At 54.7% G+C, this 17780-nt stretch overlaps 1 protein-coding gene across 1 annotated transcript in view; it reads right to left on the reverse strand.

Moving 5' to 3' along the window:
- Positions 1–480: 480 nt before the first annotated feature.
- Positions 481–17780, reverse strand: part of Obscn (obscurin, cytoskeletal calmodulin and titin-interacting RhoGEF) — a 140420-nt gene continuing 123120 nt past the window's right edge. Inside the window, 25 exon segments of the mRNA XM_090340000.1 lie at positions 481–743; positions 1057–1206; positions 1406–1481; positions 1741–1964; positions 2222–2461; positions 2684–2768; positions 3511–3681; positions 3859–3981; positions 4660–4827; positions 4904–5014; positions 5233–5313; positions 5991–7944; positions 8277–8354; positions 8750–8795; positions 8888–9040; positions 9879–9905; positions 10111–10283; positions 10617–10694; positions 11213–11273; positions 11653–11853; positions 11963–12037; positions 12197–12369; positions 12542–12654; positions 13104–13228; positions 13598–13694. Coding sequence (XP_090196126.1) covers positions 566–743; positions 1057–1206; positions 1406–1481; positions 1741–1964; positions 2222–2461; positions 2684–2768; positions 3511–3681; positions 3859–3981; positions 4660–4827; positions 4904–5014; positions 5233–5313; positions 5991–7944; positions 8277–8354; positions 8750–8795; positions 8888–9040; positions 9879–9905; positions 10111–10283; positions 10617–10694; positions 11213–11273; positions 11653–11853; positions 11963–12037; positions 12197–12369; positions 12542–12654; positions 13104–13228; positions 13598–13694 — 4961 coding nt within the window. The 3' untranslated portion in view covers positions 481–565.

Raw genomic sequence — 17780 nt, forward strand, 5'->3', positions numbered from 1 at the left:
GAGTGGCTTCCAAAGGCCCTCGTGTTGAAGGCTTTTACCCCCAGTACTACTGGAAAGGAGAGGCCCTTGAACTTCCTCCTTTTGCTTCCTGGCTGATGAGCTGAGAGTGTTCTCTGCCTCTGCTCACTCCATGATATGAAGGCCTTAACCAAAGGCCCCAAATCAATGAGGATACCTGATCATAGGCTGGAGCTCTCAAAACTGTTTGTAAGCTGTCTTGGTATTTTGTTGTGGTAATAGGAAACTAACAGAGGTTCTGTTTGGACAGGAAAAGGCAAGCTTCAGGGCTGTAGGTGTCTGTGATATAGTAGAAAGAAGGTGCACAGCAGTTAACACAAATGCAGAAGCCTGACGGAATATGAATTCTCCTCCAAGGGCCAAAGCTCGAGGTGACCGCGGTGAACTGCAACAAGGAAACCTGCAGCCACCGGCAATAAAACCGAGGACACTTTGGCTGGTTTTGCATTTTTAATTGGCATGTGTGCGCTTACAAATGCAAACAACTGGGAGGGGGGGGTCATCAGGCGCACGCGCGCGCGCACACATCCCAGTGCAGGGCCTGTCTTCAGCGCACTTGGGCCAGGTTGTGCCTCTTGTACAGCAGAGCCCGCCGCTTTTCTCGCTCGCGCACGAAGGCGCGCAGGCGGGCGGTGGGGAAGGTCACTGGCGCGGGCCGGGAGCCCGCTGGGCCTTCCTCAGTCAGCCAGGGACACTGCAGGAAGCTGGAGGCGCAGGGCCGTCCCCTGTGGCAGAGGGCGGTGGGGGGTGGAAGAGAGGAAGGAGTAGGGCGGGGTTTTGGTGAATGGCGGTGCGGGAGGAGTGAGAGGGCCAGAGGACTGGGGTGGGCACGGACCCGAGGGTCAGAGCGCGGGCGAGACGCAGGAGCCAGACCGAGTGGACATTCGAGGGGTGGAAGGATCGGCGCGGCGGGCGTGGGGTCCTAGAGCCAGCAGCCGGGGCGGGGGCGGGGGCGGGGGTGGGACGAGTGGAGGGGGCGGGGACAGTGGAGAGGGGAGGGAGGAGGGAGAGCGGGGAGCTGATGGAGGAGGGTCTTACCAAGGTCTCGCGCACAGGGCGCTGCTCAGGAAGGACACGGCGCCCCCGGACAGCCCTGCGTAGCAGCGGCTCAGCCGGATGAGCCCCTTGCGCAAGCCTTTCTGCAGGTCGCGAGACCCCTCGCTGCTCACCGGGTACTCAGCACTCAGCCTGCGTGGGTGGAAGGCCCCGGGACTCTACTTACCCTGGATGGACCAGGGGAATGCAGGGGCTCCGAGGTTACGATGTTGGGTGGTGGTGCGTGGGGACTGTGGTCACCCTCAGTTGGGCCCATGGGAACACATAGGACTTGGAAGAAGTCATGGTCAGGTGGCTAGGGGCCTACTCAAGGACACCTCGAAAGACTCACATGATGAAGGCAGTCACACCGATGGCCCAGATGTCTGTCTGTGGAACAGCTCCCTGGCCTTCCAGGAGCTCCGGAGCTGCAGAGGAACATAGGTGGGTGAGCACAGATGACATGTACCGATATGTGGGCACTGTTGGGTGGGTTCATTCAGATGAATAGATTCAGGCAGTGAAAACCCCTGAGGGTTAGAGGGTCCCGGTTAGAAGCTAGGCATACTGTCGCCCCAGGTAAATGGGCACAAGCATGTGGGTGTCTGTGCATCTAGGATGGGGAGGCCAGGACAGGCATGGAGGGGCCCTCCTCCCTGTCCCCACAGATCAGGTCTCCATACACACCCATGGTCTCCAGGTAATCTTTGAAGTTGTCCGGAGGCAACACCTTCTCCTGGCTGAGGCTCTGGGCATTGCCCAGGTCTACAATCTTGAGCAGGTTGTATTCCGTGACCATCATGTTCTCGGACCTTAGGTCCAGGTGCAGAATATGCTGGGAATGCAGGTACTGGGTAGCACTCAGCATTTGCCACAGGTAGTCTTTCACTTCAGACTCTGAGTAGGAGGACCTAGAGGCACAGGTGTGTCAGATCAGGCCCCGAGGTGGGTCCGATGGGCACCCATTACTGTAGGGCAGGCAGTAAGGGAGTAAGGACCGAGACTACTGTCTCACTGGGCTAGAAGCCAGCCTTGGATCTGTTGAACTACACATTGGAGGGCTCTGAGAGGCAGAGGAGGTCAGCAGTATCCACAGCCCCTCTCACAGAACTCGGCATTTACCTGTCTCCCCATCCCTGGACTCATGCCAGCTCATGCCACCTTTTACCTCTCAGCCAGGCAGGGAAGCAGCTCAGGCCCAGAACACAGCTCCAGGATGAGCACCAGGTGCCGGGGACTGAGATAGGCAGCATGGAGCTGGGCCAGATGTGGGTGGCGCAGCCTCTTGAGAGCCTCATATTCCCGAAGCACAGCAGCCTTGTCTTCAGGCCAGTAGGGGACAATTTTAGCAGCCAGTGCCCGCCCACTGGCCTTCTCCCGACATTGCCGCACCACACTGAAGCGACCCCTGGGGAAGGAATATGTGGAAAACTTGTGAGTGGTCCCCACAACACTCAGAGAAGCAGGGACCAAGCTGAGCAAAGATCAGAGGCAGGGTGCAGCGGAGGCAGGATGCACTGAGAAGGTGCTTTGACCCAGGGCAGAAGGGAGAAGGGAAGAGTATGGAAAACTAGCAGGGGAAGTTAAGGCAATGTCTTCATTCGCCAACCATCCCCAGAGGCCCCTGCACCTCCTGATTTGCATCTGGAAGGCGAAGGTCTTTGTGCTGGGGAGGGGCTGGACTGGCTGCCCCTGGCCACTCTCGTCCTCAGATGCTGTGGGAGGAGGAGCCAATGAGAGTATCAGGATGGGAAATACAGGTGGCCCTAACTCTCCTTACCTCTCCCATCCTCTTTTCCCAGGCACCAGACAAATGACCTCCCTTTAAGTCCCCCCGCACTCTAATCTCTCATTCTTCAGGCCATTTTGTGAGGGTAGATGGATAGGAGAGCTCAGAGTACAGAACCAGTCACCATTAAGTAAGTGTGTGCATAACCCTGTTAGAGAGCATTGCAGGGCAGGCCAGAGTTAACAATCCCAGGGGCCGGCAGTTTGGCCTAGTGGTTAAAGTGCTTGCCTAGCATGCACGAAGACCCGGGTTCGATTCCTTGGTACCACATACATAGAAAAAAGCCGGAAGTGGTGCTGAGGCTCAAGTGGTACAGCTCTAGCCTTGAGAAAGTCCAAGGACAGTGCTCAAGCCCTGAGATCAAGCCCAGGACTGGCAAAAAAAAAAAAAAAAAAAAAAAAGAAACAATCCCGCCAATGATTTCCTTCTTTAGTCCACATTAGACACAATCCCCAAGGAAAATTACCACTGATTCTCAAAGTAACATGAGGGGGGCTTGTTAACTTCCCAGGGGTGTGTGTGTGTAAGTGGAGAGGAGCCTGGTGGTGTCGGGAGCGTGCAGGCTTCAATTGTTGAGTGCAGTTTCTCTCTCTTAAAGGCTATGGGTTGGAGGATATCTGTGTCTAACCTGTTGCCCACACAACCATGTCCATCCAACAATGACTCACCTAGGTAGCTGGGCCCTCCCAGGAGGACCTGTTCCGAGGGGCTGCTATAGGGCCCCATGCCTGCCTTGCTGACACATGCTGTCCGGAAAGCATACACCCCTCCTCGGGATAGCTTGCTAGTAAGGTAGCAGCAGTCAGAGATGTCAGAGGCCAGTGTGGTCCAGCTTCCACCTGGTAACATGGATATGAGTGAGTAGTAGTTGAGGAGAAAGGAACAACTCCCCAAAGCCAACCATAGTCATAAAGCAGGACAAGTATCTCCCAGGATTCTTCAGTGCTGACGTTGTGTTGAGATCTGAGCCTTAGGGAGCCCCCCAGAGGAATGTGGGCAGAGGGACCATGGTATACCTTCTATGCAGCACTGCACAATGTAGGTCACGGGGCCAAAGGATTCTACGGGCTTCCAGACCAGCAATACCCTGTCCACATATACCTCTCCAATGTCTGGACGTGGCGATGCTGAGGGGCGTTCTGCAAGGGCCATGCCATGGTTAGTGAGGGACTCGGCTTCCAAGGACGTATCTCTGGCCAAGTCCTGCTGCCCCTATCACTTCCCACAGTACCTGCCAGGCTTCCAGACCAACCATCTCCTGGACTGTTCATCTAGAGGGAGCATTTTCCCAAGGGTAAGTCAAATATCTGCCAGGCCGTCCTCCTCCTGGGCTAGCTACCTCACCAGGGCATGCTCAAGGCCTTGTCCTGCTGGCTCAGGTCTGCTGAGTGCCTGAGTACAGGGCATGTGTGGTCAGTAGGCTGGGCTCTCTGGGGTTCAGGCTGGGGATCTTAGAGTTAGGCTAATGATTGCATTGTGTCTACCCCAGAAGAACCCCGAAAGCACTGGTGTGATGTCTGCAATAATATCTGATCCTTTCCCTTTTCCTGGGCATTCTGCTTCCTCTAGACCAGCTCTGAGTCCCAGCTCAAATGCTGCTGACCTTCTAAATAGTCCAGTGTAATGCCCAGCATAGTTGGGAGCATATGACTACTCTGCAAGCATCACATGATCCCTGAAATGTTAGAAGCATTTGTCAGGTGAGCCATTTGCTCAAGCCTCTAGCATCATTCACCTCAAGAAAGGAGGCAAGGTCTCCTGGTACCCTCAGCCCTACTTTCCCTGGTCTGATAGAGACCTCTGATGTAATTACACACCTGCCTTTCGGAGGACACCAGTAGTGGCTGTTGTCCCCAGTGGGTTGCTCACAGTGCATGTGTACACGCCTAGATCCTCAGCAGTCACCACCAAGATGGTCAGAAGCTGGAAGTTCTTCAGGGTGGATGAAATGAGGAGACGGCCACTGCTTTCCAGGAGGGCTCCATCTGTGGCAGACAGAGCAGGCCTTGGTCTTGCTCTTGCAAGCAACAAGTCTGGAGAGTCTCCAGGATAACTCCTTACCTTTGCTCCAGGTGGCCTGGGCGGCTGGCTGGGCCAAAACCTGGCAGGCTAGAGTCACTGACTGGCCCAAGACCACAGCCTCATCAGAGAGCTCCCTTAGGAAGGATGGTGCTAAGAAGGAACATGAGATGAGCCTTGAGGGAAGACCTCTAGGCTACAGAGTTCCGTGTGGACCCTATTCAGCTTCATTTTAACCCTCCCCTACCCCCATTTTAACAGCAACTTCTCCAAAACTGTTCAGCTCGCCATGCTGGAACCCTCTGATGGGTGTCCAGCCTTGGTGGCTGGTCCAAGAGGGGGGTTCCCAGAGGCTGCAGGAGCCTGCTAACCTTGGTCCCTGCCCTTCAGGCCAGACAGCCGGAAAGAAGCTAGGCCTGTCTTCTTCCTGGGAGGTTCCTCCTTCTCAGGCCCTGTGGGAAGAAGGGTGTTGTGGAAGCTTGCACTTGGGAGGTTTGGTGCTTGGCTTGGCAGCAACACCTTCCTCAACCTGGAAGAACTCTGTACTCCCTCAGTTTCCAGGTCCTTCTGGAGAGGCCACAACCCCAGGAAGTTTGTGAAATCCTGGGACTAAACATATTGAGACTACCCCTGCCACCCCCACCCCCCAGCAGCTGGCTATCTGGGGCAGGGAATGGAGCACAGGTGCCTGAAAGTTGGGCTTCAGGACCCAGAGTCAAAGTCAGGAGGATCTGAGGTTGGGGCGGCTCTAGGGATAAGGAGAACCTGAGATCAGAGGGGACTGGGGCAGGGGAAGGTCTGATGAAATTGTCTGCAGACTATCTTCCTCAGAGGTCACCCCTGAAGCTGTCCAAAGCCTGGGTAGCTGTTGGGTCTCAGGGCTGGTTTCAGATATTCAGTAAGGAGTGACATGGCAGGGCTGTAGAGGTGACCCCGACTCTAGCTAAGTCCTGTAGGGTTGGGCTGAGGTGGAGGGGCTGGGCAGAATTCAGCCCAGGGGCTAAGCTGATTTCAGGGAAGGGAGCCTAGTGGGATCCTGAGCTGTCTACCCCTGGTATGAGAGGGCAAGGTGATCTCATGACTGCCAAGGGAAGCCCATTTGGGAGCACTAGATGATGGGGGAAGTCACCTTCTGGTTTGCCCTTGAGGATCCGCGAAATGTGAGCCATAGAAGCCTTCACCCTCTGGCGCAGCCCGAGTTCCACAGGTTCCCTCTCTGATGGCAGGTACCTCCGAGGGAACTGGAAAAGGCCACGGGAGGGGGACCACTTTCGCTTCCTGCCCATAGCAGCCTCTCCTAGAAGAGCCTCCAGGTCATCTGGCTCCTCTGTGATTTCCAGGCCTAATTCACTGGGCCAGGGCCATGCAGCCTCTGGGAACTCAGCCAGCCCTTCCTCCACCTCAGCCTCTGGGGAGGGTGGCTCCTGCTGTTCAGGAGGCTTTGGGACCCTTCGGAAGATCATGAACTCAAATGGGAGGTATTTGATGTCATACAGATCAGAGAGGTTGAGGTAGGCAGGATCCACCTCAGAAATGTCCAGGGATATGGTGTCAGCTGCCTCCGCATCACCAGACAGGTCCCGGATCTGCACCAAGGAAACCTGTCCGATTTCTTCCCATGGGGTCAGCTCTGGGGAGGTCCTCAGGGAAACCCCACTGGCCTCCAGCATAGGTTCTAAGCTGGCATGGGCTTGGGGGCTGTCAACCCCAATTTCATCCTTCTCTTCTGAGGACTGGGACACAGCCCAGGCCATCCTGGCCCACAGGGGACCCTGGCCCAGCAAGCCCCCTGCATCCCCCCCAAAGGCAAAGGTGCCATATCCTGCTACCCCTGCATAGCCCCCTCTGGACTCCAGTGAAAATTTCCGGGTGGTTGCTTGCTCCTGAGGTCTCTGTAGGCGGGGTGGTGAGTCTGGTATATCCTCAGTCTCCTGCAACAAGCTCTCAGTGGCTAGGGATGATCTGGGTTCTAGACAGGCCTTGGGGGCTGGGCCTTGGGAACTTGAGGGGCCTGGCCAAGGCATCCCAGGTGGAGAGATATCCTCAAGCCCTTTCTTAGAGCCTGGCAGGGGGCTTTCTTGGTCTAAAGTGGGGGATATCTGGGGCTCTCCTGAAGGGTAGGGTCTGCAGGGTGTGAAGGCTGTCTCTTTGAATGACACACAGCCAAGTGGTTGTGTTGAATGAGGCCCACAGCCCTGCTGTGGGGCAGCACCAGGTTCAGGGTGACACGAAGGGGCCAGTTTCCCTCGATGGCTGTCCTTGGATGACCCCTCTTGTGGAGCAGATCCTAAGTCACCACTAATAGACAGAAATGGGGGCCCTGCCACCTGAGGTTGGCCCCTGTCCGAGGCAGAGGCCCCTGGAGGTGCTGAAGGTGGGCACTGTCCCTCATGGCAGGCCTCTGAGGGGGCACCAGTAGTGCTTGGTGGGTGGTGATCCAGGGAGCGGCTATGGCCAGGGGCCTCTTGGGCACTAGAGCTGGGCAGCCGCAGGGCAGTCTCAAAGGAGGGTGTCTTGGTCATCAACGTGGCCTGTTCCTCCTCCGCAGCTTCTTCCTCTAACACTTGGTGTTCCATCAGTGGCTCACGCAAGCCAGGAAGGGCCTTTGCAATGTACCCTCCTTTCAGCAGGTGCCTCCGCCTTGCCTGGTGCCTCCTGACCCTGGGGGACAGACCGCCACGTGCTGATCCTTCACCTGCTTGCTGGTAGAACAGGCTGCTGATGACGCTGTGCCTGGGCACAGAGCTGGGGGATGCTGGTGGTCCTGTTCCCTGTGGTGATGCAGGTGGGCTGGCTGCTTCCATGGCTGTGCAGGCCTCAGCCTCCTCTGGCAAGCTGGATGAGGGGCGCAGGAAGCCCCGGGGGTGTAGGAGTGGAGAGTGGGATACTGGGGAGGGTGGCAGTGACTTGGCCCTGGCAAATGGGGCAAGCTCATTGTCGGAGGAAGAAGTGGAACTGGAGGAACCGCTGGCTTCCTGGTGTAGGTGCCGGGCCACTCCCAGGGATGGGCTGTCAGGGGGGCCCTGGAAGAGCTCAGGAATGGAGCGCATCACCAGGATGGACTTGTAGCTCATCAAGGAGCGCTGCAGGGCAGTGAGACCAAAAAGGAAAAAAAAAAAGTCAGGTAGACACGTCTGGGCAGGGTGGTGGGAGAGTGATCACTGCTGACCACTTCTAGACCTCTAATGGGCCAGAGGAGATCCTCAGGGACAAGTGGGGTCGCACCCCACGCCCGCTATATCCACCATCAAGTTCCCATTCCCACCCCTCACGTACTCAAAAGGGCTAGATCTGAAATGACACAGTCTGGTTCTCCCTACAGCCCTGGCCTAGGTGCTAACCTATAACCAGTCCTCTCAAGGTCTTAACTTCCCTTTCCTGGCCCTCAGACCCTCTTAGAGTGGACATAAGTTACCTGCCAGCGACTTCGGGCCAACAGGAACTTGAGCTGCTTCGTGTTGATGAAGTGGGCCTCCTCAGCAGGCACGGATTTCTGGGGTGGGAGGGGAGCAGATAGGCTTACAGATGGGACACTTTGGTGCCCTGGACCCCTCCAGGATAGAGGCCCAGCTGGGCAGGGACCCTTAGGAATTTCATCTTCTCAGATTCTGTGGGTCCAGGACACCAAAGGTTCTGTCCCAGGCGTCCATAAGAGCAGGTCAAAGGCTATGTAGGTCAGAGGAGACAGTGTGCATGACCTCCTAGCAAGTGCTGTGAGAGGTTCAGATTCCTTTGCCAATGAGAATGCATGGATATCCTCTGAACTAGGGGACAGCGGGCCAGGACAATTCTGTGCTAATGGGTCCTGTGTCCCAGACTACCTCTGCCCCTGTTGACATATCACCCTCGCTGCAGAACATGGGACTGAACCCAGCCAGGCCTACTCACCAGGAACCAGGAGTGGGTGAGGCACTGGGAGGCACTAGGCCGGGCCCTGGAAGAAGAAGTCCAAGAATAGGTGGTCAGCTAGTCCTGGGGAATGGAATGATGGTACTCCAGGAAGGCGAAGGACAAGTGGACACTCACCCAGGATCCCTCTGCAGTGTGGCCTTAATGAAGTCCTTAGCATCTTCACTCAGGTGGGAGGCCACAGGGCTGCTCCAAGATACTCGTCCCTCTAGAACGTTCAGGAGGGTGGCACGGTCACTCTCACCAGCAAATGGGGATGAGCAGGTCAGGCTGAAAACATGGGGTAGCAGTGGGCTTTAGATAAAACTTTGGTGGAGTTTTATCTGCTCTTTGGGGACTCTTAGTACCACTCTCATCCAGCCCTGAGAATTAATGTCTGGTTTTTCCAGAAAGATTTGGGACACTGTGTGGAGCAGGGATTCAGTAAAGCCTGGATTGAGTATCTGGTCTCACACTAGGGTGAAGATCCAGGCTTAGGGTCAAGATCCTTAGGAATCAAGGAATGATTAGTCTGCAAAGGTTCCCTGACTTAGCCAGAGTACATTAAGGAGATACTAGTTGAAGCAGGTGTGTGAGCTAACCCTGCTGTGGTTATCTAGGCTAAGGTTGGTATAGAGACTGAGATTCATCCTGGAGTGGGCACCTGGCCTGAGCCTGGGGTGGGGACCCAGGTCTAGAATTGGACAGAAATCTAGGTTCGGCTTGGAGTGGCAAATAGTGTTAACTTGAGGGAGTTCAGGTCCCAAATTAGACAGATTCAAGGTTAGCCTAGAGTAAACACCAGGTTTTGCCCAAAGTGGGGATTCAGGTTCAGTCTGAAGAGATCCACTCTCCCTATATACCAGAAGCAGCATCCTCAGGGCAACTGTTAGGAGTGGCCTTTGGGCACCTCTACCCCACCCCTGCCAACACTTAGCTCTGCCTCGTGACAGCAAAGTATTTGTGAGAAGAGCTGTGTTGGAACCTCCGAGCAGGGTTGGCTAATGGCCTGTTCCCAAGATAGCTGACTCCTAGGTCTGGGGTCTGATCTGGGAGTTGGCCAGTAGAACACAGGGCCTTTGTGGGCCTGCAGGGAATTAGCTGGCTGTCAGGAACAAAGACTGCTCACCTGAGATAGGAGATGACCCCTATGGCCCTGTAGGAACAAAACCATACATGGTGAGTCACCCACGTACACAGGAAAAAGGGATGTGTTTACAGGAAAATTGGAGGGCTTAGGGCTAGAAGACCTCCGAGACAACCTCCTGCCCACAAACTCAGCTGTCAGATGACTCCCCTGGAATGAAGGAGAAGGTAGTTCCAGGGGAACTTCAGCCCTTCCAGCTGGCAAACCCACTCACCAGATATCGGAGCCCGGGCTCACAGGGCTCTGTTCGATGATCTCAGGGGACACAAACTCAGGAGAGCCATACTTGCTGTACTGTGGCTCTGAAGGAGTGATTTTTTGGGCAAAGCCAAAGTCACAGATCTTAATGTCTTCCCGAGCAGGGTGTACCATCAGGATGTTAGGGGGCTGTCAGGCAGAGTTGGAGAGTTGGTAAAGGCTACATCTCAAGGGGGAGGGAATTTCCGGGGCTTCCTAACTCAGGGAACACTCAGGTCCATGAAGCCAGCGTAGAGTAGTAGAGCACCCTCAAAGCAGATAAGGGACTACTTGAGAAAGGACCTTCACTCCTCCAGAGCCAAACCTCATCTGGTGACAGATTGTAGGAAGCAGCTTTAGTGGGAAGCTAGCCTTGCCAGATAACTGGACACAGAAGTACAGGCTGCACCTTCCTAGTCCATAGACCCCAGGCTCACATCAGCCCCTCTTTACCTGGATTCTTGAGGTGCAGGGGACAAATACCTTTATGTCCAGATGGAGGACATCATGGCTGTGCAGATAGTGCAGGCCCTCTACTAGCTGCTGGATGTAGACTTTGACCTGTGGCAAAGGCTGGTGTTCAGGTCAGCTGTCCAGACTCACGAAGGCCCATGCCCAGGTAAGGGGGCCCAACTCCTCCCAAAGGGCTGCATCAAGGCAAAGGGCCTGCATTCAGCCTCCCCATCCAATTCACTCCCAGTGTGCTCTGAAAGACAGGCTTTCCTCCTTCTCACTTGGTACCTGGGCTAGGCCTTACAGAACATGTGGTGAGCATAGCTTTCTAGGACCCTATGTACCACAGGGCTTGGGGATTCTCCAGGGTGAGGTATTTGAGGGAGTGAGAAGCAACAACCTGAGCAAAGTGGGATGTGGGACATGTATAATTAGGATGGGGACAGATAACACAGGATGCAGGGCTATAAAAGAAATGGAGATTCGGGCTGAGGGGCTAGACATCCCTGGATGCCCTGGGGAGCTGCTGGAAGCCTTAGATCCCAAGGGTACTGAGATTTAGGGTTTAGGGTCTGAAGCCCAACATGCAGCTAAGACAGGTGGTGGGTGGGCAGGGGCACAGTCACCTCAGCTTCTGTCACCACACCCTTCTTGAATAAGCGGTCCAGCAGTTCCTCTGATGAGCACCTGGGATTGGTCAAGGAAGAACTTCTGCGAGTTGTAACACATCTGGTTCCCGCATACCATGCTTAAGAGAAGTGGCCATGACCCAGGGGTCTTGGAGACCCTTGGGACACAAGGTGGTGACAACTATCCCCAAGGGGAGGGGCTGTTGGTAGACCCCGAACTCTGGGCAGCAGCTCAGAGGGAATGGGAATATCTTCTCTCTGCATAGAGTCTACCCCAAGGAACTCCTATTATAGGGAGAGTATGTGGACTTGAGAGTGGTTAGGGGAGGCCGATGAATCAGTAGGAGAGCCCAGCCCATGGTCCTCTGAAGCTATCACCATCATATCTCCAAGAACCCTAGTCTGGGAACCCTCCCAGGGTGCCAAGGGCAGGATACAATTCCAAAATAAGAATAAGAGTCTTCCGGGTCTCAAACTGGTCCAACAGTCCAGTGAGCAGGGGATGGCTGAGTGTGGCCAGCATGTCTCGCTCTTGGTATGCCTGGGCCCTGGTTTTGCTTCGCAGGGGGATGAACTTGGCAGCACAGAACATCTTGTTTCCTTTGTGTTGTACCCTTTTCACAAAGCCAAATACGCCCCTGAGGAGGAGGGGGGAAGAGAAAGAGAGGGGGGAGCCCGTGGGAACACTGGTGAGAACTCTTGGGGAGTCTGAAGGTCAGAGGGTGGGGGAAGCAGCTGGAGAGATACCTCCCAATCTCTTCTTTGACCTCGTAGAAGGAATGCAGTTTCCTTCGGTAGCTTTGTTTCTCTGACTCTGGCTTCCTGTCCCCTGCTGTCAAAGCACAGGAAATAGACTGCATGGACAGAGGTGGCTGCCCTGGTCCCCTGCCCCCTGGTGCCACAGGACTGGTGAAGACAGTTCATGGTGGCCCCCAGGACATTAGGTGCCACCATGGGGGAATCTAGAAAGGGTCAACTAACTCACCCTCATAAACCAGCAGCTCCGCCTTGCAGAGCACCTGCCCACCCACATTTTGGGCAAGACAGGTATAGATGCCAGCATCCTGCTGAGTCACATCTTTCAGCACCAGGGAATACATGGTTCCATCCTGCTGCTGGCTGAGCTGGGGGCTATCCACCAGCTGGACATTGTCCTAGAGGCATAGGATAGGCAATACTGCCATCAGTCCACTCCAGGGACCCTGGTACCCTGAGCCCACCCTATCCTTCCATGGTCAGCCAGAGGCAAATGTGGGACAGTGAAGGACAGTGATGCCTGCAGACCACCCCTACCCCATCCCATCTCTCCTGGGCTCCTGTTCCTACCTTGTACCAGGTCACGGTAGGCTGAGGGTTGCCCTCGATAACAGCCTCAAACTGTGCAGTGTCACCTGCCTGTGCCTGCACGTCCTCAATGGTGACCTGCATAAATGGGGGCCCTGGAAGAGGTAGGGAGGACACGTGGGGGAAAGGGCCCCTCCAGGGTGAAGGCTCCCGGATGCTCATTGTGCCAGAGTGAGCTGAGATTTGCCCCAAGGTTATAGACCCAACCTCCCCCACCCCACCAAGACAGTGTCCACTCCCTGTTTTCAAGGCCCCTGGCAGCTGGGAGGTATTTTTTCTATCCACCCCTGTCTCTTCAGCTGGCGGAACAGTTATGGAGAGTCAGGCCAATTCAAGCTGACCTTGGCTCTTACTCTTGAGGAGAAGGAGCAGCGGACACTAAGTCTGCCTCTTGCTTCTCCCCCGAGGAGGGTTCCTGCTCCTCTACACGGTCACAAAGAGAACAAACAAGGGGAACACGGACTGAGGCATGCTGGGTGACTTTAGCAAGTCTCTCATGAGAATGTTTCCTATGCTGGGCACAGATGCATACCCACTCCCATACTTGCAGCACTCGTATCCATGGCCTGGTACAAGTATGTCTTTTGTGTGGTCTCTGTAATCACTTGGCTGTGCACATCCCAAAGCAGTTGCCCTGTACCTGTGCCGGCCCAGGCTGTGCCCTCCACCCTGGAATCAGAACAAGGAGAGCCTTTGCTCAGCAGAGGCAGCTCGAGGCTCAGCCTTGAACTTGGTTTGTAGCACAGTCTCTTGATAATATGAGGATCTTACCTAGCCCCATTGGTGGGGGCTGCAGCAAAAACTGTGAAACAAGATATGCAGGCAGAGGGGACATCTCTCCCACAAGAGTTGTCTCTCTTCCTTGCCCTTCCTGCCAGCTTTGGCTGAGGGCTTGTGGCTGGCAAGGAGTAGACTAAGAGACTCCATGCTAACTCTTTCTGGGCATATGGCTAGAACTGGGAGGGGGAGCGGGCATATCCTAGGGCTTATACTCCAGGGTGTATCTCTAGGGTGACCCAGCCATTTGGGGAAGGTTACCGAATGGGCACAGTCCGCTCCTGGGTCCCAGCAGTGGTTACTGTGTCCCGCTGCAGATCTTCATCGGGGAGAAACTGTGGGACTTTTTGAGTTTCAGCTGATGAGAGAAAAGAAGTCTAGTGAGGACTTGGGTGCTACTCCCTAGGTCTGTGTGCTACTCATGGCATGGGTGCCCTGTATCACTAGGTTGGGTGGATGTAACCATGGCTAACAAAATCTCCAGGTCCCTAGGCCTTAGGTGAGAACTAGGCAGGGACCACATAATCGAACTCTGGGCTCAACACACAGCAGGCCAATCATGCATTCTGGCCACACTGCAGATGCCAGATGCGGGGACTTTCCTGTTCCCCGGTCCCGGTGCTCCTATCCAATAGCCAGGCTGACATGGGGAGGAGCAGCCTCGCCCTCCAGGTCACACCCTGACCAGCCTGGAGAAACCCATGACCATGCTGATTATCTCAGGGCTGTGAGAGCCAAAGGGTTAGAGTAGTTTTTCAGTAACAGACTGATGTGACGGCAGAACACTGAAAGATGGGTATCACCCAGCGCAGAGGCCCAGCGATGGCAGCGTGGGGCTCCACAGAAAATGGGAAAGGCCCTTGACCCGACTCTGCCAAGCAGACTCAGAGAGAAGAGGAGACACACTACACTGACTGACTAGAAAAGGAGGGCTTAAGACAACACGCAGACAGATGGTGCATCAGAGCAAACTGAATCCACAGGCAAGAGAGCAACTCTGAGACCTGCCGCCTGACGCATAGGGGAACTGCAATACTGCAGCCAGGTGTCTAGACACTATCTGAAGGCTGGGATGGGCACTGGTGAGGTATGTGCACTCCTACACCCCCCACCCCAGTGGTCAGGACCAGGAGTGGACACTGCCCATACCTGGTGCAAACAGGGCTGCAGTGAGGCCAGACTCAGGGTGGAACTGTGGTCCACACAGGAAGCTCTAGGTCCCTGGGTTCTTCCCCAGCCCCATCCACAATGTAGAGCCCATTGTCCACCACTTCTGCATCCTGCCCTTGTGGCATCTCTTGGATTCTTGTCCTTCTTGCTCACGTCTGCTCCTGCTTTGTTCACCCATACAATGCTGTGCCCATCCCCTTAAAGAGACTTTGCTGATTGATCGTCATTAGCTGCCCTCACATTCTGTTGTCTCCAGATGAGGCTTCACATGAGGGGGAGTCATCAAGGTGAGTGTGGACCTGGGGCTTCAGTGTTTTCCCCAAAGACCTTAAAGGGCCTCTGCCCCTGGAAATCCCACATATGGTTAGACATGTGAGCTTTCCTCTGCCCATGCTCCTGCCCAACCACCTCACCACTTTTTTTCCTGCAGGGTAGAGTGTCCTAGGTTTTGCTCCCCATGCCTACAAGTACAGAAGCCTAACAACCCTGGGCAAACACAGATTCCTCTCCATTTGGGCCTGGTGCCCTTGGAGTTCAGGGGCACAGGAATGTCCTCTAGGCTCTGAATTGACACATGATTGTCCTAATCTCCTCATCATGGGGCTGGTTGAACACAAGGCTTGGGCCCCAAACATGGTAGTCATTCCTTGTCTTGTCTGTCATCACCTTGGGCAGTGCCACAAAGCGCATGTCCGCAGATATAGAAGGATATAAACAGCATCTCATTTTTACCTTTGCTGTTGTGTGTGGGGGGGTGTGTCTTGCTTAGTCACTTTGGTAAGTTACTTTAGTGCAGGGACACAGTGGTTGAGCAGACAAACTTTCTTCATGTCACTTGGCCTGTCCTTCAGTGATTGTGGTCCCCTTTTACATCCTTGCAAAACAAGTATGCGTCCCCCACTGCAGCCTCAGCAGTTCCCCTCTGCTCTCTCTGTCTGAATGGAAGAGCATTTGTGACTGCAGCATCTGTTGGCCTCACTACCCGGCCCTGCCTGTGTCTCAGTACCTGTGTGTCAGTACACAGCTCCACCCTAAGCCCAGCCTCACACTGGCCCTGTCCTTTGGAGGTTCAGAGCATTAACTATCTCTGGTTCTGACCACCAGGCAGGGAGCAGGGGTGATGTCAGATGCCCACCCCAGCCTGCAGGGAGTGTCTGCACACTGCAGTCCTTGCAACTCAATCTGCATTAGGCAGCAGGGCCCAGACGATCTGTCCCCTACCTAGAGCCTCAGTTTCCTCCAAATCCACTTTCTGTCCTTGGGGAGGAATTCCCTAAAATACTCTCTAAGAGGAGTACCTTACTCACTTAAGGGAAGGGACTTGCATCACAGTGGAGGGTCCTATGGGGAAAAGCATCCTAATTTAACCCTCTTACTCTATTTGTCCCCACACTCCCTCTCCATCCCCCTTCTCCTCTTGCTCCACTCTTCATTCCTTTTGTCCTCCACTTTCTCCTTCACTCCTTGTACGTTCTCCTCCACTTTCCCCTCTTTCACTCTCCCTCCATTGAGATGTATGGGGTAACCAAGCTGGCCAAAACCCAGTATCAGAGTCTCCTGGATCTTGGGAAAGATCTGTAGTGGGAAGATCCTTCCAAAACCCAGCCTGTCCCCAACCCACAAATGAGGCCATGTGAGGGGTGTGTTTCACCTAGGACATGCAGCTCAAGGAACCATAAGGATTCCAAATCAAGGTCCCAGTGCTCTTCTACTTCATGCCCACACTTATGGGATAAGCGTGCAAGGTGACTCCTTAGGTGAGACAGCCAAAGTTTGGATCAGCTTGGGGAGGCGGGGAGAGGTGTCTTTGCAGTTGGCTCTTGTCAAGCCTCACCAGCTGTAGCTGAGGTCACCATGCCTGGAGGCCCAGGGATGGCCTCCTGGAGTGCTGTTGGCCCTCTTGAACTGGTGCCAGTGAAATCTTCTGCTGGGGATCCCAGAGGCTCAGGGCCTAGTAGTTTCTGGAGGACAGATAGGACTTTCTGGTCTGCTCCATCCAGGGCCAGGTAGACAGATTCCTCTTGGGTGGTGTCTGTGAAGTGATGGGTTAGCACAAATGGGATAAGGCAGGGAGGGAGCGGGGTTCTGACATAGCCCATGTCAAGGCAGGGTTCCCATCCCAGTGCTCAAAGATTGCCTAGGTATACCAGTCACTACTGACCCCTCCTGTTTATTTCACCCACCCATCTGCTCCTCATTCAGGAGACCAGGCACAGAGCTAGGAGGGAACACTGAGGCCCACACTGGAGGAGTCATAAGAGCTCAGGGCCCATCCTTCCCCAAACACTTTAGAGATAGCTTCTCGGAGCCAGACCCAGTCATCCATCCTCCACCCTTTTTTGTGCCCTACACAAGCTCCCATGCATCCCCCATCCCAGACTGGTTTTTCTCAAGGATGACTCTGGATCCTAGCATGCTGGGCTGCTACTCCTGAGGTAGCTGGATGCAGTATTAAGGGCTAAGTTATCCAGGTGATCATAGCCATGGACCTCTCCTAAGTACAGGTCCACCTCCCAGAATAGCTCTGGTCCTCAGCCTTCTCCACCTAAGTAGAAACATTCTACTTTCAGGCCCAGAAGCCTTCACCTGGCCCCTTTCTCAGCTTCCCACCTGCCCCTCACCTCATACTTTTCCGGACTCCTCCTAGGCATGGCTCCTGCTCTTGTCTCAGACAGACTCTTCTAGACCTGCTCGTTAGGCTCAGAGCTATCTCACCTAAATATCCCAGGAATATGACCAGTCTATCACTATTAAATTCCTTCCCATCACCTTCTCTACTCTGACCCTCCTCAGGCCCGTGCTGGAAATGATTCCCCTGTCCCCAAATGGACAGGCAACCATCCTTAATTTCTCACACTAAGATGTCAGCAGCATGTCTGAGGCAAGCCCAATGCTAGGTCCTGCCCCCGGAAAAAAATAATGGACTTGTCCTGGGGCATCTTTGTTGAAGTGAAGCCAACCCCTGGATGCTGAGTGCTCAGACCACATAAGGATTACCACATGTCACTCCCAAAAGCTCATCTGTCTTGCAATAAGCTATTCAGGGCTCAGAAAGGGCTGTTCAGCCCTCCTACCACTCCCCCCAAAAAGTCCAGAGTGACTAACCTGGCTAACCTGTGTCCCTGGGACTAGCCCCACAGCTTGTATGTGGACAAATTAGGTATATGTGCTACCACACGTCTACCCAGAGCCTCAAGAAATGCTAAGATAGGGTATATAGGTGCTTCATTGGGGGCAGGTGACTGGGAAGTTGGCCAACTCAGAGGGCCTACAT

This window comes from Megascapheus bottae, chromosome 10 (assembly GCF_031878675.1).
Source record: "Megascapheus bottae isolate mThoBot1 chromosome 10, mThoBot2.hap1, whole genome shotgun sequence".
NCBI classification, from domain to species: domain Eukaryota; kingdom Metazoa; phylum Chordata; class Mammalia; order Rodentia; family Geomyidae; genus Megascapheus; species Megascapheus bottae.